Raw genomic sequence first — 23922 nt, 5'->3', positions numbered from 1 at the left:
TATAAAGTTATGCAATAAGAACTATACTTCCTTGGTGTTTCATTAAACACAAAAGAAAGTGATGCTGTCAGTAGAATTATGTATAGGAAAAAAGTCCCCAGTAAGCTAGTATTTATCTGCTTCTCCGGAGAAAGCTATGCTGGGCACAATACCAGACAACTGCGCCAACGACTTAGTGAACATCCCCCTTTGTGGTTAGGAAAGACTGCCGTTAAAACAATATGCGTCTCAGTTATATGACAATTGATCGACAGCGGCCATGCAGTAAACGGAAATAAGCCATCTAAGGTGGCTTATGGAATTCCCACTAGTTTTCCTCATTGAGTTTGATCTCGTCTCTTACACATAGCAGTAGCTGTAGTAAGTCGAGCTAACGATCCAAGTCTTTGTATTCATCAGAAATTTGCAGCACCTTTATACTTTTTACTCATAGTGTTTATTTATGTAATCTGTTCCGATGTTATCACTGAATCATCAACTGGTTTGATTGTTTTAATGATTTTGTATCGGTAAGTAAATCCCCTAAATAAACAGCTCTGTAAGTTTTCGACGTTGGATGCTGACCTTACTCGTTTTAATGGACTCACCTAGCTGAAGGCGCTCGGTCATGCATCCGCACCAGGTCACGAGTGGAAACGCCGTGCTCAACAACTCCTGCAATCGCTAGCCAGATTAGATCAGACGATCCTCGAAATATTGATAGTCTATCAAATATGTCTTAAAACCTCCTCACTTCTGTCCATTGATTTGGTTCGTAGTAGAAGGTGTTACTGGTTAAAGCGTTGTCAAACTCCAAACACCTGTGGCATCTTCACTAAAAGGGTTAGATGGGCACAGTCGATTATTCAGTCAAGAATATCCACAGTTTAGGCTACGGCCTAATATATACCCACATATCTATTAAGATCTTGTGGTCATTTAACTAAAAAAAATGTTCTCGTACTGTTTCACCTATTTTCCTTAGTTAACAAAAACATTGCCAAAAAGTAGCAATCTGAAATATTATGCTACCCACACCTCGGATCTTTTGCTTTCGATGAATGAGCGTTATACTTCTTTTATTTAAATACTGAATACATAATCTAGTCATCTGTGACCAACCGTTGAGTAATATAAATCGAAAACTTTAAAAGAAGTAAGTCACAAAAGAACGAAGAATCTTCTACTAAGGTGAGTGATGTGGGCATGTTCTGACGACAAATTCACAAGATAATCCAGGCGAGTTTCACCTTTTTCCCGTTAATTTGCTATGATTTTAGTATTTCTTAACCCATATATATTTTCACCCTAGATTGGCTGTACGTATTTCATACGAACTACTCCCTAAACGGTTTTTAGTATGAGATATATTTAATAGTTTTATACGACCAATACTAATATTAACAAGTGGTTTTCAGACTAAGCATTATAGATGGTTAAATAATGCTTAATAATGGTTAAATAATTGTTAGTGGTTCTCATTGTCATAATTTTTTTACATTTCTTACAAAGGTTATGCACTAAGTTAACGAGTACACCTGCAGAATTATTTTTAATGAAATCATATAACTCAGTTTCATTGGCACCATTCGATTTTTTTCTACTGCTTCTTTACTTTCTGGCATTTCCGAATCAAGAACTATGAACGTGTTCTGAACCATCAAAAACCTTGAACGTGTAAAACAGCACGACCTATTTTATTTCCCATAGCGAATTCCCATATCAAGGCTGTTCATAAATGGTTTCTCGACAGCGCCATGAAGCTTTCTTACGATTTGATAAGCACGTAATATGGTCGGCTTCAGCGATGAAACTAAGAGATAAAGCAGTCAATAACCTGACTAATGACTATTTACACAAATGGTGTTGTTTTCCCACAGTTACCTTTACACAAATACTGACCAAAAGTTCATATCATTTTCATAGAGGCGGGTTTAGAGTTATACCCAGATTGACTAAAACCTATACTCTCATGGTTTGCAACCACTTTGACAGTGTACAAGCACTTATCTAACTGAATACATCGTACAGTATATTGCCTGTAAGGTGGCTATATGAGCTATATTGATTTGAAATACACAATTTCAAACTCATTCTATAAATGATTCGTTAGATAATCAGGACACTAAGTGTGTGAAATGAATCTCACGGCTACGCTCACGTCAAACCAATTATTATCAGTAGTCTAAATTCAGAACTTACCACTAGTGTTATGTAAGAAAAATTTATATATGTTATTGTTGTATGACTGAAGTCTACCACACATGTGGTCTCTCTATTTGACTATTAATAATATGAATAAAAAACACTTGTAATATCCGTACTTTAAGCACCTAACACGGTGTTACAATTTGACTTGTTAGGGCACTTCGGCATACTAATCCGTTTTTTTGTAGTTATTTTCCTCATGTCTGAGCACCTCACAGTCAGCGAAAACCGTATTCATGTAAGTTTAATTGACGAAAACGCCAACCTCACAAGCGCTCAAACCTCTGTCCTCCTGAACGTTAGACCACAGACCTAACCAATAGGCCACGCCTACCAATGGTGGACGTGGCCTCAGTATTTTCTAACACTGATCAATTACTTATAATACCTATGACTAATAGAACTTGCACACCCGTGAGGTGCAAACCAACTCGTTACCTAAGTGACTTGAGGAAATGTAGCCCCAATATATCATGCATACCTACATCAAGCCATAAAATATATTCAATCTTCGAAATGTTTTTCTTTTCATTTCTTCCTTAGCCGCAAATTCTGCTTTTCCTGGTTAGGGAGTACTTTTATGCACCCGTAGTTACGAACTCGGTTATGGAAGGCAGTAATCATAAACTCAAGGCTTTATATTTGATCGGGTTTGGTGTAGAGTTAAACTTTTCGCAAGTCCACGCATTTACATATATGCACTTTAAAAGAGTAAATTTTTTGCTTTCATATCTTTTCACACGCAGCATCTCTACACCACGTCCATTTCCTTCCCAGATTACCAATTTATTCTCGAAGCCAAACACTTACGTGGGACCGAAAAATTATCGAGTATATTTGTTTATTTACTTTCTGTACCTTATTATTTTTGAAGAGGTAACCCCTACTCCTCTGTGACTTTTTCATGGTCTAAATAAAAACATACTCATTACCAGTCTATTCCCCTCTATCAATAAGACGGGGGTTACCATTAGGCACGAAATATCTTTCGTGGTGTTGGTTCATACCACATGATCGTCGAAGTTGAATGTAAGAGAACTGAGAAAATTCATGCTCAACATTTAACATAGAGAGGTGTGACAACTGGGAGTATTTGAACTAGGAATCGCAGAAATAGAGCAATTGAATCAAGAAGTACTTTATAAGCACAAACGACTTGGAATTCGAAATCAAGCATTCAATATGTACAAATGAATCGTTAGTTCATACAAGTACCACAGAAGGTCGACAATAGTGAACTCGTGAACAATTGATCGGTATAGTGTGGCTTAGCCCTGCAGACATGGTCATTTTGCGTAACTCGTATTTCCTCACATTAAATGTGCTTTTTATCACCATCCCAAATGTGTTTTTCAGAAGCACTAAACATTGTATTGCTGATTGTCACTATAGGACCAGTAAGTGCAGACAGTGGCATGATTTCTACATACGATCTTATAAATTATGTGGTCACATAATGACGAATCTATGATTTTGGGATGAGGTCTATTATCATAGTAGCAAAGATAAATGTACTAATACCAAACCAGAACATAATTCTACAAATTCTCAAAATTTACTAAGACAGATTCTCTAAATAGTTTGGTCATTTTTCGTGGGCCTAAAAGGACCCAAAGTATGGGTTTCAGCCTAGTGTAAGCCATATTAAGTCAACACTAAGCAGTTCATTTCCGGAAATAGAAGCGGAGTTAAGTAAACACAAGCTCTACAAAATAAGACGAAAAGTGAATCCCTAAAAATTTAAGACAAGACGTTTCTAGAATTTATTCTGGTTCCCACAGAGGAAAAAACTTACTGTTGGAAAATTCACATAAACGGGGTTGATCCAGAATATATGTATGAGCTGTTTTCAGCAGTTTAGATAGTATTAAAATATAACTTACGGAAGCAAAATCCAACGAGCGCTGTGGAAACGGAGGAAAACGTTGCACTTAAGGATTCTCACATTCTTAAATTTTCGAGCAGACTGAGCTCGACACTACTCCGGGTGGCATATCAAGGCACTTCACATGACCAAAAGTCTCTACCGCCTACCGAATATAGAAGCAACCTTCAAAAATGTAGTGGACACGAAAAACCTTGATTTTATCGACATCCGAGAAAAGCTCTAACTTCAGATGCATGTGACAGTGAAATTCAGTCAGGTTTCTAACTTGGTATGACCAACATACTGAACAATTGAAAAAGTGGAGTCTTCCTAAGCTTTTGAGGCACGCCTGTTACATGAGCTGTCGCTACGTTTGCACACGACTCAGTGACACATGAGTTGACGAAGTCCCGGTTTAAATGAAAACGGCGAAAAATCGAATACGGTTTTGTGTACTCTAGCTCTGAAAGTATTAAAAAGGACTTCTTCAAATCTAGTATGAAATTCTAATCAAGACGACGTGGGAGCGTTGTAGTGTGCAACATCAACCCACTTTCTATGAACTGGAAAAACGTAGATACAGAGTCATCAGGAGCATCGTCTTATCATAATTTTTTTAGAAAAAACAATTGCCCTAGCTATAGTCTCGGACACATAGTCAATACCCAAGGTATTAGAATGTAGAATTATGGTCTACTATGATATTAGTGCTGCTCTAATAATAGACCTAATTCTAAATTTGTAGATTCGTCATGATATAACTGCCTAATCTATAAGATCTTACGTGGAAGTCACAACATCGACTACGCCAACTCACTGTATCGTACCAATTACCAATACATGATGTAGAACAAGGTTAGGCTAGAGAAAGAACAATATATTTAATATGAATAGAAGAAATAAGATAACATTCAGCAGGAAGCACGCCTGCATGGCCGAGCCATGCCGTTCGATCAACTCTAATTCACTCAACTCATTGTTCGCGCCTTCTCCATTGTTAGGTATTTCTCCGCGTTAAATATTGAATATCTATTTTCTGAGTAGTCTCGTGTTCATAGCTTTGTGGATTGTGTGGCTATTGTCCAATGCCACTACACTACTCCCCCACCAGAATCAACGTGATGTTGGTTCGACACCAAACTGGATGGGATCGTCGCGCGCCGGAGGTTACCAAGAATAGTAAGAATCCTCCGGGTATTGGTAAGCTGAAAGATAAATCAAAAAGAAAGCGGCAGCATCTGGTCGGGAAATATATGTAATAATTTTAAATTCTCTGCCTTTATGCTTAAAACGCTTGAAATGAAAATTTGGGTGAAGATTATTTGAGCTATTAAAAATGGGATTACAATAATAATAATAAAACGATGCGTGCTAATAGTCGTTGGTTAATAACTTAACGTATAGGTAGTAAGTATTTTGTGTTTAGAAATATTAAAGTAATGAATATTGTAGAAATGTTAATATTGGTATTAGTTTTGGTTTAAATTATGAAATCAAATAACGATTATGCCGGTAAGTTGTCCATATGAGTTGAATTCCAATTGCATCTGTATTAGTAGGCTAACTGAAGGAACAAAGGTAGTAACGTGGAAAAGAATTTCAACTAGTGTTCCAGTTAGTTTGATACGGTTTATTTAGTTAAGGGGAGATTTTCTCAACCTCATTTTTACTTGACCGTGATAGAACTTAGTAATACTACTAATACACATGAATGGTTATCAAAATAAAATTTAAATACATGAGTGATAATTATATGGATTTTGCACAGATAGCTAGGAAAAATCGTTAAACATGAGTGTGTTCGTAAGAGACATGCTCTAGACTCAATGTTCTGATCTGCGATAGACTATTTATTTATATTTATACTTGCCGGCTGATGATGCATACAAGTTAGTTGCAAGTATGCCGTTTATCATAAAGCGGGACACGATTTAATTGAGATATGGTGATTATAAGTTACTGAAATCAGTTAAGCCTGTGTCACATTACTAGGTGATGTGGTGCTGTGAGATGTACTCGGCCAAATAAGTTTTTACAAGATGATTAACCGTGAGTGACGCTCATGTGATTATCAGGGAGTACATAAGTTGTAACCAAGGAGAGTACACTCCCAACTCATGTCTATGATAATGGCTTGAACCTTAGTCAGTGTTGGGGTAAATTCGACATTGATGTTTTCAGTTTGCAGGAGATTTGCTCGACTGCTTATACTGATCATTTGCATGCATGATTGTGTCGCTAAACCTCCAATTAGACTGACAAGGTTTCCAGATATTTACTGAGTGAGCATCTGATAGAGAAACGTACTGTAATCATCTGTAGTGAATGAAGATAAAAGAAAAACAACACTAGTGATAATTGTAAGTCAATTTGCTGACCGATTTTGTTAACAGTTTCATTAATTTTATCAATCATATTACGTGATTGTCAAGTTATGACAATGCTTTATGACGATATCCTGAAACTATTATGTTTAACTAGTCATAATGTTGAATGAGGATTAGTCAGTGGAAAAATAGGTATTGTTGCTTTAGGTGATTCGAAATCATCAGAAATTTATAACGTTAAAGAATCCGAGACGCTTAATTTAGTTATAACTTTCAATTCAGAAATATTCGTTTAGTGTTAATTCTAGTAGGCTACAGAGTTTTGATTTTAAACGTTTGTTTAGCCAACAGCTACCTGAGGATTTAGTTGTTTTACTAGTGCAGTTGATAGTACCTAAATTTTTAATCTTATTATCTAAACTATGTTCGCATTTTAGGCTGGTAATATGATAAACCAATCCATAAACCCAAATACGATTAGAAAGAACAGCTATGATGGGTTTATTTATAATTGTTAAAGGTGATTCAGATGATTTCTAAATTTAAAAGACATGAAGATATAGTGCAACGCATGTACGGGCCAGGTTAACAAGCAGGTTGTTGACGTATATGACGATTTAAAAATAATGAACACGACCAGACTGCTTATGAAACTTTAGGCAGGAATATGACGCGTTATAAACATTCTATAAGAAGTTACTGGATCTAGCCTAGGGACACTTACAAATATATTGAAAAAGCAACTGGAAAACATGTACATGTTAAGTACAAAAATCATTAAGTAAAATAGTTGAACTCGCCTGGATTATTTTTGAAAATTAGATTATTCAGTGGACGACAATATATAACGCCATTCGTGAGGAGTAGTAATGATCCAAGAGTATCCAGAATAAAACATGCAGTATGGCAATTAATTCCAGGGTGCTTGATGTTGTTGACGTTTTTGCCACTCGCTCGGATCAGAACAATCGAATGAATCCAGATAATTGTGTGGTCCCCATTGAACGAACCAATTAAAATGACCTTATGATCGCAGAAAACTTATGGCTGAAACTCACCGTATGTTTTTAGAGAAGTGTCATCCTTGTTGTTTGGCAATGGAACTCGAGAATATGAAATTAGGCAGGCAGTGGTCGGAAGAAAAGATATTACAGGATAGTGCATAGTTTGAAACAGGATGAGGTGTTAAGTGAAGGAACACTGATAATTAGATCCAGATAACAATTTAGTCCTTGCTGCATTGTTAGTCAATGTATATTTGCGTTATTTACAGGTCATATTTGCTAGAGCTTGATGTTTGAACAAGTCTATGTCGCTGAAGCATGTAAATGCTATTAAAGCTTGTTAACGAACCATCAAAGCTAATTAGTTAATATAGACGACCAGCTTTTATTATTGATTGAGCTAGTATATCATGAGAACTAATCAATATTACATTACGATAATACATGCGAGCATTAATTAGAGGACTATTAGAATATTGGGTTAACATAAATATAAAATAGATCAAGAAAGTTAAAGTCGAAATATGATTAGCAATAATAGGTTGCGTTTCTTTAGTCGGGCTTACCAATGTAGAATTATGGTCTACTATGATATTAGTGCTGCTCTAATAATAGACCTAATTCTAAATTTGTAGATTCGTCATGATATAACTGCCTAATCTATAAGATCTTACGTGGAAGTCACAACATCGACTACGCCAACTCACTGTATCGTACCAATTACCAATACATGATGTAGAACAAGGTTAGGCTAGAGAAAGAACAATATATTTAATATGAATAGAAGAAATAAGATAACATTCAGCAGGAAGCACGCCTGCATGGCCGAGCCATGCCGTTCGATCAACTCTAATTCACTCAACTCATTGTTCGCGCCTTCTCCATTGTTAGGTATTTCTCCGCGTTAAATATTGAATATCTATTTTCTGAGTAGTCTCGTGTTCATAGCTTTGTGGATTGTGTGGCTATTGTCCAATGCCACTACACTACTCCCCACCAGAATCAACGTGATGTTGGTTCGACACCAAACTGGATGGGATCGTCGCGCGCCGGAGGTTACCAAGAATAGTAAGAATCCTCCGGGTATTGGTAAGCTGAAAGATAAATCAAAAAGAAAGCGGCAGCATCTGGTCGGGAAATATATGTAATAATTTTAAATTCTCTGCCTTTATGCTTAAAACGCTTGAAATGAAAATTTGGGTGAAGATTATTTGAGCTATTAAAAATGGGATTACAATAATAATAATAAAACGATGCGTGCTAATAGTCGTTGGTTAATAACTTAACGTATAGGTAGTAAGTATTTTGTGTTTAGAAATATTAAAGTAATGAATATTGTAGAAATGTTAATATTGGTATTAGTTTTGGTTTAAATTATGAAATCAAATAACGATTATGCCGGTAAGTTGTCCATATGAGTTGAATTCCAATTGCATCTGTATTAGTAGGCTAACTGAAGGAACAAAGGTAGTAACGTGGAAAAGAATTTCAACTAGTGTTCCAGTTAGTTTGATACGGTTTATTTAGTTAAGGGAGATTTTCTCAACCTCATTTTTACTTGACCGTGATAGAACTTAGTAATACTACTAATACACATGAATGGTTATCAAAATAAAATTTAAATACATGAGTGATAATTATATGGATTTTGCACAGATAGCTAGGAAAAATCGTTAAACATGAGTGTGTTCGTAAGAGACATGCTCTAGACTCAATGTTCTGATCTGCGATAGACTATTTATTTATATTTATACTTGCCGGCTGATGATGCATACAAGTTAGTTGCAAGTATGCCGTTTATCATAAAGCGGGACACGATTTAATTGAGATATGGTGATTATAAGTTACTGAAATCAGTTAAGCCTGTGTCACATTACTAGGTGATGTGGTGCTGTGAGATGTACTCGGCCAAATAAGTTTTTACAAGATGATTAACCGTGAGTGACGCTCATGTGATTATCAGGGAGTACATAAGTTGTAACCAAGGAGAGTACACTCCCAACTCATGTCTATGATAATGGCTTGAACCTTAGTCAGTGTTGGGGTAAATTCGACATTGATGTTTTCAGTTTGCAGGAGATTTGCTCGACTGCTTATACTGATCATTTGCATGCATGATTGTGTCGCTAAACCTCCAATTAGACTGACAAGGTTTCCAGATATTTACTGAGTGAGCATCTGATAGAGAAACGTACTGTAATCATCTGTAGTGAATGAAGATAAAAGAAAAACAACACTAGTGATAATTGTAAGTCAATTTGCTGACCGATTTTGTTAACAGTTTCATTAATTTTATCAATCATATTACGTGATTGTCAAGTTATGACAATGCTTTATGACGATATCCTGAAACTATTATGTTTAACTAGTCATAATGTTGAATGAGGATTAGTCAGTGGAAAAATAGGTATTGTTGCTTTAGGTGATTCGAAATCATCAGAAATTTATAACGTTAAAGAATCCGAGACGCTTAATTTAGTTATAACTTTCAATTCAGAAATATTCGTTTAGTGTTAATTCTAGTAGGCTACAGAGTTTTGATTTTAAACGTTTGTTTAGCCAACAGCTACCTGAGGATTTAGTTGTTTTACTAGTGCAGTTGATAGTACCTAAATTTTTAATCTTATTATCTAAACTATGTTCGCATTTTAGGCTGGTAATATGATAAACCAATCCATAAACCCAAATACGATTAGAAAGAACAGCTATGATGGGTTTATTTATAATTGTTAAAGGTGATTCAGATGATTTCTAAATTTAAAAGACATGAAGATATAGTGCAACGCATGTACGGGCCAGGTTAACAAGCAGGTTGTTGACGTATATGACGATTTAAAAATAATGAACACGACCAGACTGCTTATGAAACTTTAGGCAGGAATATGACGCGTTATAAACATTCTATAAGAAGTTACTGGATCTAGCCTAGGGACACTTACAAATATATTGAAAAAGCAACTGGAAAACATGTACATGTTAAGTACAAAAATCATTAAGTAAAATAGTTGAACTCGCCTGGATTATTTTTGAAAATTAGATTATTCAGTGGACGACAATATATAACGCCATTCGTGAGGAGTAGTAATGATCCAAGAGTATCCAGAATAAAACATGCAGTATGGCAATTAATTCCAGGGTGCTTGATGTTGTTGACGTTTTTGCCACTCGCTCGGATCAGAACAATCGAATGAATCCAGATAATTGTGTGGTCCCCATTGAACGAACCAATTAAAATGACCTTATGATCGCAGAAAACTTATGGCTGAAACTCACCGTATGTTTTTAGAGAAGTGTCATCCTTGTTGTTTGGCAATGGAACTCGAGAATATGAAATTAGGCAGGCAGTGGTCGGAAGAAAAGATATTACAGGATAGTGCATAGTTTGAAACAGGATGAGGTGTTAAGTGAAGGAACACTGATAATTAGATCCAGATAACAATTTAGTCCTTGCTGCATTGTTAGTCAATGTATATTTGCGTTATTTACAGGTCATATTTGCTAGAGCTTGATGTTTGAACAAGTCTATGTCGCTGAAGCATGTAAATGCTATTAAAGCTTGTTAACGAACCATCAAAGCTAATTAGTTAATATAGACGACCAGCTTTTATTATTGATTGAGCTAGTATATCATGAGAACTAATCAATATTACATTACGATAATACATGCGAGCATTAATTAGAGGACTATTAGAATATTGGGTTAACATAAATATAAAATAGATCAAGAAAGTTAAAGTCGAAATATGATTAGCAATAATAGGTTGCGTTTCTTTAGTCGGGCTTACCAATGTAGAATTATGGTCTACTATGATATTAGTGCTGCTCTAATAATAGACCTAATTCTAAATTTGTAGATTCGTCATGATATAACTGCCTAATCTATAAGATCTTACGTGGAAGTCACAACATCGACTACGCCAACTCACTGTATCGTACCAATTACCAATACATGATGTAGAACAAGGTTAGGCTAGAGAAAGAACAATATATTTAATATGAATAGAAGAAATAAGATAACATTCAGCAGGAAGCACGCCTGCATGGCCGAGCCATGCCGTTCGATCAACTCTAATTCACTCAACTCATTGTTCGCGCCTTCTCCATTGTTAGGTATTTCTCCGCGTTAAATATTGAATATCTATTTTCTGAGTAGTCTCGTGTTCACAGCTTTGTGGATTGTGTGGATATTGTCCAATGCCACTACAAGCTCTCTGAAAAGCAAAGGTGCGGCCATTTCTGATTACATAAAAATGACTGTAGTCAGGTAGACACGCACATTCGACGTTCCAGTCAGACCTTATTGTCTGTTCACACCAAATCACGCGTCTCTCATGAAACTCCCAACAGACCAACTTCGTGAAAATGGAAAAATCGACAAGTGGGACGACAACTCGAGGACGGCGTTCTCCACAGTTTAGTCAGTTGTCACAATGGTAAGTATGTTCGCACACCAGGATATCAAGGTGCAAATTACTATCGCCGTTGATGCATCTCGCTCGGTAACCGGCTGAGTCATACAATAATCGGCAGTGACACCTAGCAACCTATGGTATCCTTCGTGGTACGGTTGAGAGGCACTGAATCAAGGTAGGAAGCTCTCTCTGTATCATAAATTATGGTGCTTTTGACATTCTAATACCGACTATAAACCCCTCACCGTTCCCCTAGGCTCATTTTCAGACATGAGATCGCCTCTAGAGTCTAGGCAACCAGACTTCATCTCACAGTTTGCTTCGAATATACAATATATTTCTGGTGCGAATAATTTAGTCGAAGACACCTTGTTTCGTATAATTTCTTTAGACAGTTTACAAGGGATCACCCTTCTTAAACATACTCATATTCAAAAAGTGAACACATCACCAGCACGAGTCATTCTTGACAACCAAGACACTACGACTCGAAGATATGTAAGTAAACATAGGTAAGTAAACTTTACTATGAGAAACGTCCAAGGGTATGGATTATCCAATCAAGCAAAAATATTATCGATGCGACTTTTTAATAAGTTGCACCGACTTGCACAATTAGTTGTTAAAACAACCACAAAGCACACTGCAGAATGATTTGACTGGCCTGTCATCACTAAAGGTGTAAACTGTCAGAAACCTAAAATGATTAGACACAACAGGTGTCTCTCGGGTTCTGGCGCAACTCCTGACTCTCGTTTCGACCATTTCCATCTTGCTTTGATAGAACCCTACAACATTATAAGTGAATCACTTATCTCTTTACGTGTGTCGACCGGTTCATCACGTCAACTCCTGGAACCTCCATAAGAAGGACTCTACGAAGTCCTTCATCGAAAACCTTAGTAGAGTGTCACTGATAAGAACGGAACTGAAATTAACATAAGCATAGACTATATAAAAGTTACATACTTAAAAAGAGGCCACATGTTGACTTTCCCAACGAACAAGTGATTAACACAACGCTTCGATGACTAGCCTAAAACGATACGCTGTAGAACTGTAAGTTTTCCAGAACACCTGAACGATCAGTGTACGTGTACTTTTTATGTTGCACCGCATTTTTCGTGTCCTGCAGCTATTTGGTTGCTATGATAATTAGAAGTAGTTAATATGCTAACTAAAGATTCCCGAAATACTGCAATTTCCAGCAAATATGACTAGATAAGCATGAATGAATGTATTGTATTTAGAATTCGTAGTCAGCGGGCAATCCAGTACAAAGGAATCAGTAGTTTATACAAAAACAAAATAACTAACATCTTTATATGCTTATATGCGTGTATACATGATTATTTGAAAAAAACTTTCGTTCAATTTTTCTCACTGATGCATGGTAAGGGGTTTTCCGCAAGCTTCTATTGCTTTCTCAATTATGAGTGTATTTCGATGTACACCTTCATTTTCATTCTTTTTTCTAGAACCATTAAAATATCAAAAACTGACGAATAATGTGATGAATCGAAAAATTCGTTCCACAGTTTTTGTCACTACGTTGCACCGCATGGCTTATTATGATAACGAAAGACGACCAGATACTACCGATCATGTCGAGCTGTCAGAAAAGTATTTGCCATCGGCAAGCTCGCTGTTTTTGGTTTTCTAGCTGATCACGTCTTGTGTTCACTGCAGCAGTAGGAGGGGTCACAAGCTGTAATGTTAAATAATTCCCCAAAACAAACAGTTCCGCCAGTTTTCGAAATTGGTGCTGAACTCCTTAGTATTGCTGGACACACCCAGCCTAAGGCGATACGACACTCATACGCAGCATATCGCCATCGAGTACGTCGTGCAACACAGCCCTGGAAACACAGTCTGTTTAGATCACACATTTCTCGATATATCGACTATCCTTCGAATACGTCTTCGAATACGTCCATTCCTGACTTTTAGTTTAACTAAATTTCGAAACCACGATTATGAAGGTGTTATGGACAGGGTGTTGTCCTGGCTATTAATATCTGTGGCACATTTACACCTTTCCTATAGACATGGTAATATCTCGTCTCACAGGTACATTTTACAGACGTGATTGGGTAGCTCAACTCTCATTATCATCGGTGGACACATACACTCAGTATTTTACTCTTATGATGAAAACTGATCACATGTCCGATTTAATTAGCTCACTGAATTCTGTTTATAGAGAAAGACTTTAGACTGTGAATAATTTGGTGTCAAACTTTCCCGAAACTGTTTTGGAAAGTGGAATGCTTAGGCTAGTTCCTAGACTTTTCCACAGATTTCAGAGACGTCTGTCTGAAAGAATAGGTAGGTGTTCCTATAGGTTCAAAGAAACGTAATTAAAGTTATTTTCGGAGTTTCAAGGCTCCCATTTTACTAGAAGATATTCAAAGAGGTGACCTAACCGTAGTCAATATTTAATTGAAGAGTACTTCAAATCGGAGCCGTCCTCTATTTTTATTATCTTCAAGGTAATTTAAGGGGCCGTCTTCAAATCTAAAACCATTTACTTGCCACCTGACTACAGAACTCCTCATCGAATCCTTCACCAGTGAAAATAGTGAACTGAAAATGGAGTTTCAGCTTCTGTTGGAGCATTTGGAAAACTTTACGAACTGAGATAACCTTACTCAGATTAGATGGTGGTTGGAGGTAGTCGACAGGAAACCCTGGACTCGGGTTTCGTGCTACTTGGCACTCGTCAGCAGGGTGTACCTGTAATCTTGAGGGAACTGGTGCTCCCTGGCGGATTCGATCTCGTGTCACCCAGCTTCACAGTCAGAGACGTTACCACTAGAGCGGAAAAAATACAGCAGAACGGACTGTAGACATACTGAAGATGACACAGGTGTTTGGAGTTTGACAACGCTTTAACCAGTAACACCTTCTACTACGAATCGTACCTAACAAGTGAAATCAATGGATAGAAGTGAAGAGGTTTGAAGACATATTTGATAGACTATCAATATTTCGAGGATCGTCTGATCTAATCTGGCTAGCGATTGCAGGAGTTGTTGAGCACGGCGTTCCCACTCGTGACCTGGTGCGGATGCATGACCGAGCGCCTTCAGCTAGGTGAGTCCATTAAAACGAGTAAGGTCAGCATCCAACGTCGAAAACTTACAGAGCTGTTTATTTAGGGGATTTATTTACCGATACAATACCTTCTACTCCCTAAGATTAGTCAAATGCTGGAATTCGCTACGGTCTGAGCTAATGGAAGCGACTTCCTAGGAGTCCTTTAGAAGGAAACTTGTCATATTCTTAAGGGCTAAGGACAATATATCGCTATGATCTACTATTTATTCTTCTCTCTTTTATCGTTAAATATACCTAGTTTCCTACATGGAGGCATCGATGATCCACTGCTACGAGATACAGAAGTTCGTTAAATGAAAGCTTCTATTCCGTCCACAACTATATGAACTATTTGAAACTTCACGATAACACGTTCAACGTTGTGTTGGCGATGTAGTATGTTAGACATTGTGCACTTACTAATCAGTTGACCTTGGATATGATATGATTGAGATTACTCACGTTATATTTGACGTCGATGGTCTTATTTTGGATACAGAATCCATATACACTGAGTTCACATCAAATTTTCTTAGTGAATACAATTTACAGTTCGACTACAACATAAAAAAACTAATGATGGGAAGAAAACCTCATGAAGCCGGTGAAATACTTGTAAAGCACTATAATTTGCCACTAAGTGCTAGTGAATTTATCCAAAGGCAGTCAAAATACATTACTCCAAAAAGATGGGAAAGTGTTCAGTGTTTACCAGGTGCAGAGAAACTTATTTTGCATCTTGCTTCTCATAATATTCCTATGGCCCTAGCTACTGGTTGTTGCAGTTATGAACTTGATCAGAAAATGAGAAGTCATCAAGTTATAATGACCAAAGTATCTCATTCTGTTTGCTCTGGTGACGATCCTACTGTAAGTATGTGACCAAGCAGAAATGTGATATCCCCGTTTAACTTTCCAGAATGTAATATACCAGGGTAGTAACGAATGTATAGTTAAACTCTTCCATTCCTGTTTTAGGTTCTTATCTTTTTCCTGTCACATTCCTGTACCTTTTTACTTATGTTGTACGTAACAACGGCAGGAAGATTCTAAGCTTGTATCCGTTTTTAGTATACCAAGCTAAATATTTAGCTTGGTATATTTCTTGAATACGTATGAATTTCTTTGAAATTCGCACTGAGATCAGAAAACCAAGAATTTTTGTTATTCCTTTCGTAGTATCCTTCAGTATGTGTTTAGTCTTTTAGTTGAGTAGGATGAGAAAGCAGGTACCATTTCCTTTAACGGCGAATCCTGAGAGTCAGTTTAATAAGACCATGGGAAGGTCTACACATCACGATTATACTCCATTCATAACTTTGGATTCTCCTGTTGTATCTTGAGTTGTGATTACCTGGTTGGAAAAGTAATTAGGAGTGTATATATTTCTTAGTCATTTAATAGTTCATCTCGTAATTTGATAACACTATGCCTATCTAAAGCTTAGCTAACCTATTTCGTCTAACTTTGTGGAATTCATCAGTGGCCTACTGCTCTGCAACAATAACCAAATGGCAATGGTCTCCAAGCCGTCATTGTAAATAAGAACTGATGACAGGTGCTTTCCGATTCTTTTATTGCCACCCTTTATTTATCTTACATGTATCGAGACACTGTTACAGTAATTTGTTAACCGTGTCTTAGACTAGCTTATCAAGATTCACCTGGATTTCTTCCGCATCATCATTTGCATTTCTCCCAATATTTTGACATCGGCGTTAAGTAGCATTGAAAACTAAGTGAAAATTGGAAGGTCATTAACATAGGATCAATAACAGCCTACTGTTGTTATTTATGGTACTTCACCAAGTACGGGTTTCCAAAAGTTACTTCAGAATTGATTCGTACTCTCATCGGCAAAAACTCGTCGATCTACCGATAAGTGGTCTGCAGTCGGTTCTGAGCTTATGAACGTACTGTTCGTGTGCTCGCAAATATCCTGCTCTGAAAGCCACAATGTCAATTCCAAAATAGTTACTAGATGATCACGTCGGATTCTTAGTATATTGCAAGAAAAACAAATTAATCTTAATAAGTCCGATGTCAAACAGTAGTTTAGAAACCCTTGTAATATCATTTTTATCCTCTGAATATTTTTACAGTATCTCACATGTATGTGTGCATAGTTACTAAATTGTAATTAAAAAACATTTTCAACTGTATTCATCATACTCAGCAAAGTCCTTCAGATCAGGTTCACAACCCTAACATTTTCTGTAGCTTTAAAACATCTTATCATTATAATTTCCAAACTACTCACATTTTTAATTTACATCAATTTTAGGTTAAGCATGGTAAACCTATGCCGGATATATTTCTAACTACTGCTAGCAGATTTAAAATTCCTCCAGATTCCTCTGATAGTGTTTTAGTGTTTGAAGACTCTCCAAATGGTGTTGAAGCCGCTCTATCAGCTGGAATGCACGTTGTATGGATTCCTGATCCACGAGAACCACCTGGAAATTTTCCGAAATCAACTTCATCCATTGACATATCACGTGTCACTAGATTAAATTGTCTGTCTGATTTTAAACCTGAACAGTTTGGTCTTCCAAGGTTCGAAAACGACTCTTGATTATGTATATTTCTCCATGTGCTTATCTTTATTGTAAAGTATTTCGAAAAATAGCTTCCCGTTTTATGGAAAATTCCGTTTGATTTTGAATGGGTAGTTCCAAATAGTTGTTCACAGAGTGTTTGAAGACTGTGTTTGTTAAAATCCTAATAGTTGGAATTACATAATGCCAACATGTGCCCCGGGAATCTTCCCCAACTTTCACTTGAAATTAACCAATTTATCAATGATAAATTAGATCGAAAACTCTTCCTTACTAAATGCGTGTTTAGTCGTGTTCATATATTAGTTTGGTTTGGATTGAGCATGTGAGTCATTTGATGTAAAATGTTTTCAAGCGGTGCCATGCGAAGATGTGTCATTGTTATTAAATTTCAGTGAACAAATGAATTCTTTGGTTATAGTTTAAGCTAAATTTATCTTTCTGTTCACCATAAAACTGAAGTTACACCTGGACAGACTCAGTTTGTCAAACACACTAATAAGAGCGGCAAGTGACTACAAACTCACCAACTTATAATCTTGCCAGGATCATAAAACTCAATGATCGGGAAGTGATACATGAAATCAAAAATTTCAAGTGAATTCAACATACTACTAGCCATATGAAAGGTGATGAAACAATCTCAATTCCCGATGTTCACTCCTTATTTACAAGTATACTTATTGATTCTCTTGAAGGGGCTTGGATTAAATTGCCAGATAAAACTTTATTTGTTTAGTCTCAGTCTCAGGTTTGTATAAATATCGTTTCAATTCCTATTGACGTGTTTGGCTGCTGATCTGTGCATTGGTAATATACTCAGTTTACAGATATCGATATCAAGTTTCCAATAAATTGAGCATTGGGTAGAAAGTTAATAATGTATGTCTGTATGTATGGTTCAAGTTTACTAGTACTATGTATTCTAAGGTGCGAAGACCGCTAATTCAGAAATTTCGGTTTATATTCCAACTCTTAGATTTATTGTTGATTAGAATTAAACCGGAAAATGTTTTTAGGTGCAAATCTTATGTTTGTTTTCTTAGAATTTGTGAAGATTCGTAATCCTAATTTTCTGTGCTTATTTTATTCTTCACTTGATATGTCTCACTTATCCTGTATTTTGGTTGCTTGATTTGTCGCATAACTTATTCTTCTACTTTGGTTATTTTCTCACTTTACTATTCAAAAGTACCACGACTCAGTTGAATAATTTGGCCTAGGTTAAATTACTTAGATCACTTTCAGTTGTGTTCGATGTCTGGGAATTCTGGCCAACATATGGACAATGCGAAGTGATGTCGACTTAAATTTTCACTTATTCCCTTGTCTATGTTATTAGACCGGCTTAGTCCCTAACAGACGAAATAATCAGATGCTTTCTTGTTCACTTCGACCTGACCCACGAAATATAGCGCTGCTAACCCAATTCAGTAGTTCGCTTCATTATCTTGTTTTCAAATCACCCTCCTATGCATAGTAATTAATGGTATTTGAGTGGAACTAAAGTTGGACAGGTTGCTCTTTCATGTTACTGAATAGTTCTTTGTTTTTTAACAACTAATCATCGTTCTCTTTTCCTTCGATGATGTATTGTATGTTCTATGAAAACCATTACTTTGACCTGCAAGGCATTTTACATATCAGTCAGCTACAACGTAGGACCAGGCACATATAGGCATCGGTCCAAGTTGCCATACCTCATTAGCACAACAAAATGGACACCGAATTCATTGAAGCAGTTACTTCAATGGTGGTAATATATAGAAGAAAGATTGCATAAAGGATATAGTACAAGACCTACCGGGTGATCCCAGCAGATGCGAGCAATATTTCTAAGATATCTGGGATCAAACACTATTAACTTACAAGTGTCTTCTATCTTTAATGGTCACATTTAGCAGCCGTGAAGCAAAACAGAACGGACTGCTGCTCAGTATACTTGTCCCTTAGCTGATGGACAGATACATCGCCTTCGCCCTAGGTGATGTAAGTTAGCAAAAACCAAACGAGCTTTTCGAATCTGTGCTGAGATTTCGTCAGACACTAACCCATTAAGGCTGATCAAACTTCCAAGATAAGTGAAGTTGTCGACGCGTTCGATTGGTAGATCAATTTCTGAACATTCAGACGACGAGAACGTTAATTCCAGTAGTAGGGCTTGCCCATCGTGATGAACCAGCCGAGCTATACTGGCTGGAACAATCGTTCCTCAAGGTCTCGCCATGCCAGACAGGTCAGTTGAAGAACGGTAAGACTAAAAGCGGCAAATCCAAGATCTGACGGCGAAGTCATCTTGCTGACTGTGCAGATGTGTGATGGCAGTAAGGTATTTCCTTCAGACAACCAGCACGACAGCGCTCCTGCCTTTCCACAAGGAGGGGTGCGGTTAGAAAATGTTGACCATAATAATGCACACCTTGCCTTATCCCAAGGATATCCGTCTCCGACGAGCACTACGGTCACACTCTTAGGTCACTAAGATCATCTCTAACCCAATTTCCTCTTCAGGTGCCTACAAAAGAACCCTTCCACGGTGTGGACAACCGGGAAGTGATAGCCGCCCTCATACCTCTAACAGCACTCAAGACCACTGTATTCATAATCAACCTCCCTTTTCAATTCCTATTTTACATATCAACCAGGCATCTTACAGGTTATTTAATCCTGGGAAGTACTTGTATAAATGCTATACCAGATTGCTAGGTATCAATATTTGGTGTTCTGGTATGACCTTCAAAGACCTCTTTTTTCATCCAAAACATATTCATTCACACTTTACGAATCTTTGACACTTTATTACTCGTCACTCACTTTTTTCAATACGTGACATTGTTTACTTTGATATATTCTCAATTTGATCGGTTTACTTTGTATTTTTGTAAATTGGTATGAATTTAACTTCTACTTTAAGTTTCTGACGTTTTATCTGTCGGAAATAATCGTGGTCGTTTGTTAAATATTAGACGAAATAAGTGTGTTGTTTCGACTAGCGAAGGAATGTCCTAAGTAACAAGAATGTTTCAGTTCTATTTTCCAAGTGTCATGTCAATACAGAAAAGCAACTAGTGATACTGTGGTGTGTGTTACTTTTGTAGACGTAAGTAGTATATAACACCAATCAGAAGTTGAATGCCTGGCAGCAGAAGGTTGAGAAGATCGAATCGAAGAGAACGGCAACAGAGAGTATTTGTTATGGTGATGAAGAAACGATGAAGTTTGAGACAGTTGGTGGAGAATTTGCAAATAAAGTATTGAACGTATTGTTTTTCACATTTTATCAAAGAAATTTGTAATTTTGTATTAAAATAAACTGGTTGTTCCCACTTGTGTTCTCATTAATTACAATATCACCAAGGAATCAGAAGAAATAGTTACAAACGGGATAAAATGTGTGAATTATGCGTTGTTCTAGATAAAGACTCGACTTTTTACGTTGCTGCAGATTTGAAACTGTAGCACCTAGGTTCTCTAACAGTAGTCGGCGAATTTGGCAGAGATTCCAACTAGGAATTGTTCACCGTTCATAACTCATGTTGATCAGTAGGAGTCTTAAACTATGTGAATAGCTTCGGTTAATCCTACTAGGTCCAGTCTTGCTGTAACTAGATTGTATTTTTGATAATTGTTATTATAACTATGTGCATGCGATATTCATAGTTGGGATTCTGTTTCTACATTGATATTTTTGAAGCATTCACATAAATTATTGTAACCCATTACTGACAACTACACTGTTCCATCCTAATTCAGCTAAATGTCCTAGCATTTTATAATCTTCCCTAGTATTCATTTTTAGAAGCAACAATTGAATTATCTCAAACTCCAGTTATCTAAGAGATAAACGTCTATCACGCATAACTCGAAAGTCGCATAAAATAAAATCATAGAAGTGATGCGGTATAAATTATCTCTCAAAGGAATTTCGATGATCGATTTTGCCTACTGTTCATTAGTCAGTAGTCAGGGTTATTGTTTTGTCTTTATTATAACTAAACTGTATTGAAGTCATTCTCACAAACTTGCCCCTCATTAGTAATATTATGGTCGTTAGTTGGTTTTCTAAAATAACACAAATAGATTTACATATCCAGTTTACAGGAGGTTGACACATAGATATTGATATTCTCTAAAACGGAATCTAGAAATTTGTGTAACACCATTGCACATAAGTTATGTGAGTAAATCGACACTGAACAAACAAATTGTTGTACGTCTGAATGTTACAATAATGAATGCTTATAGTATAAGAATGGAAGATCTTAGGAAAATTGAATATGAAAGAATAAGTGATGACCATTCAAATATAGAGTAAAAGATCTTGGTAACAGATTGTCTGAAAAACTGAAGTGTACGCTCTTTGGAGTTTTCTTAACGTAGATGGGACTGGTTGACCAATGATACTTAAACCCCAACTACTAGTTCTTAATCACAGTTATAAAATTCGTCTATAATTCAGTGGCAATGTTGAAACTAGTAGGTGTAGCTTCAATATTTCGTTGGATGACTACATATACAGTCAACAAAGCGTAACTATTGGATATATTCCATCATATAAAAGTGCAAGTTATTTGGAGATCAACATTTTTCTTCAGAGTCCACACAAAAAATTCATTATACAAGAGAAGAACCACACAGAGAAATGTGATCTACAGGATAAGATATATTTGTCAAAATTGTAATTTTGTTGTTGGCATTTTAATAGTAAAAGTCTCGTAGAAACATTAAATGGCCGTTAAATATTATGATACGAAACTATTGGTTTCATTGTTCATAGACAGTTGTGGTTATAAATACTTATCGAAGAGGTTGTAGGAACAAAATATGCTAGGACGTTCTTTGTATTTGTATGAAGTGAGTCGGTTGACTCACGTAAAGTTAGTTATGCCTTGTTGTCGAACGTGTGTCAGTATCATTTTTATCGTAAATTAACAGATATACACAGGATAAACCCTATTGAATTCGGAAGTTGATCACGTAAATAGGTTGCGAAATAACAATAATTCCCTGTAGTAAAGAAACGTTTGAGATAACGGACACCAAAGTGACCACTATCAAACAGTTAATCCACCAATAACTTGATAATCAAAAATAAAGGTCTAATAGCAAGAACTGTTCTGTCTGATTGAATCGATCGGTCATTATGGTACAGCTGCTTCAGGGGAACAATGTTCATTCTGGAAACAACCTAATGTTCTGATTTGAAGCAAAATATGAAATGTATTTGAATTAACCAGGTTCGAAAGAATAATCAACTGGGATGGAAAGATTCATATAAGTTAGTGTTTACGACCACTTTACGATTCCTTTAAATTACAACGAATACAATACCCCTTACAGCTTTACTCAGAAAAATTGATTAGAGCAGTCTCACTCTCACAAACTAGTATAACAAGCGAGTGTATTAGTTAACGGGACCATGAAAGTATTCGTTTGTTCACTGTTGTATACTGTCATTAGTTATTAATCACTTGGGTTTTAACTGACGATTATCTCGAGACTTTCTCGTAATATCATATTCTCTCTGATAGTTATATGCTGTCTATCATTAATGCTGGCTATATTCTGTCGGTAGATTTGTTTTATTTACCTATAATTAAATGAATTATTTTTAGTTAGTGCTTTACACAAAATTAAAAATTCTTTGAATGGACTTCTAAATTCATTACTGATGAGTAAGTAAAAGTGATCGAGTGATTGTATCGTAAAGAAAATGAGATTTGAATTGGTATTTAACTAATAAATAATGTAGAATGGAATGTTAATTTGAAGTATGATATATTTTGTTTACCATAATTTTCTTAAAAACACTTCTGTTTGATAACTCCTAAAGTCACACGATTTTTAGATATCTAGTGTTCGAATAAACCAAATACCTTAACTTGAGATGCTTACCGGTTATACTTTGAAAATGTTAATACACATGAATTATTTGATATGATGAAATATATCCTCGACCCAACGAACGTATCTTATGATGAGATAGGTGATTGGACCGAAAATAAAATTACTATCTTGTGTTCAGAGATGTAAACATACTACTAAGTGACTTGATAGTAATTTGAAATCCTGAGGGTACATAGTAATAAGATGTAAAACAATCAACAGTTTTTCAAAAAATAGCTATGCATAACAAACTATTCAATGGTTTCTATGATAAGACTTCTAGAAATGTTCCAAACAAAAATCACCAGTGTGGCTCCCATCTAAATATATAACACTTCAATGCTTCCTAGTTTTCGTTGGTTCAACAGTCGATGTCAATCTGTGTCAAAAACTATCCTCAAACCACATAAAAATTTTAGAATATAGTAATATAGTGCTAACCAGTAACTCGTCTTGACAAAAATCTGGAGAGACCAATGGGAAGCCATGATTAATGAGATCAGCTAAGCTGGGAATGCGTAAATAATTTACCAGTGATGTTGGATATAGTTGACAGAATTTTGAAATCCAAGCCATCTGATT

General features: G+C 36.2%; 1 protein-coding gene across 3 annotated transcripts; it reads left to right on the top strand.

The window, feature by feature from the left end:
* Positions 1 to 15204: 15204 nt before the first annotated feature.
* On the top strand, positions 15205 to 21291 carry MS3_00007416 (uncharacterized protein; the record flags this gene model as incomplete). Of its 3 annotated transcripts, XM_051215689.1 has the most annotated exons (3): positions 15205 to 15766; positions 17181 to 17452; positions 20553 to 20780. In XM_051215689.1, exons 1-3 carry the CDS (start codon positions 15341 to 15343, stop codon positions 20560 to 20562), a joined length of 708 nt encoding a protein of 235 aa, XP_051066219.1. In that variant the 5' UTR covers positions 15205 to 15340. The 3 variants fall into 3 exon arrangements, with proteins under 3 accessions (XP_051066219.1, XP_051066218.1, XP_012798069.1); XM_051215688.1 differs by having other exon boundaries at positions 15205 to 17452; positions 20553 to 21291; XM_012942615.3 differs by lacking the exon at positions 20553 to 20780 and having other exon boundaries at positions 17181 to 17471.
* Between the last annotated feature and the right edge of the window lie 2631 nt (positions 21292 to 23922).

This window comes from Schistosoma haematobium, chromosome 4 (assembly GCF_000699445.3).
Source record: "Schistosoma haematobium chromosome 4, whole genome shotgun sequence".
Classification (NCBI taxonomy): domain Eukaryota; kingdom Metazoa; phylum Platyhelminthes; class Trematoda; order Strigeidida; family Schistosomatidae; genus Schistosoma; species Schistosoma haematobium.
Note: the sequence above shows the minus strand (reverse complement) of the source record. Positions and strands in the feature narration are given on the sequence as shown.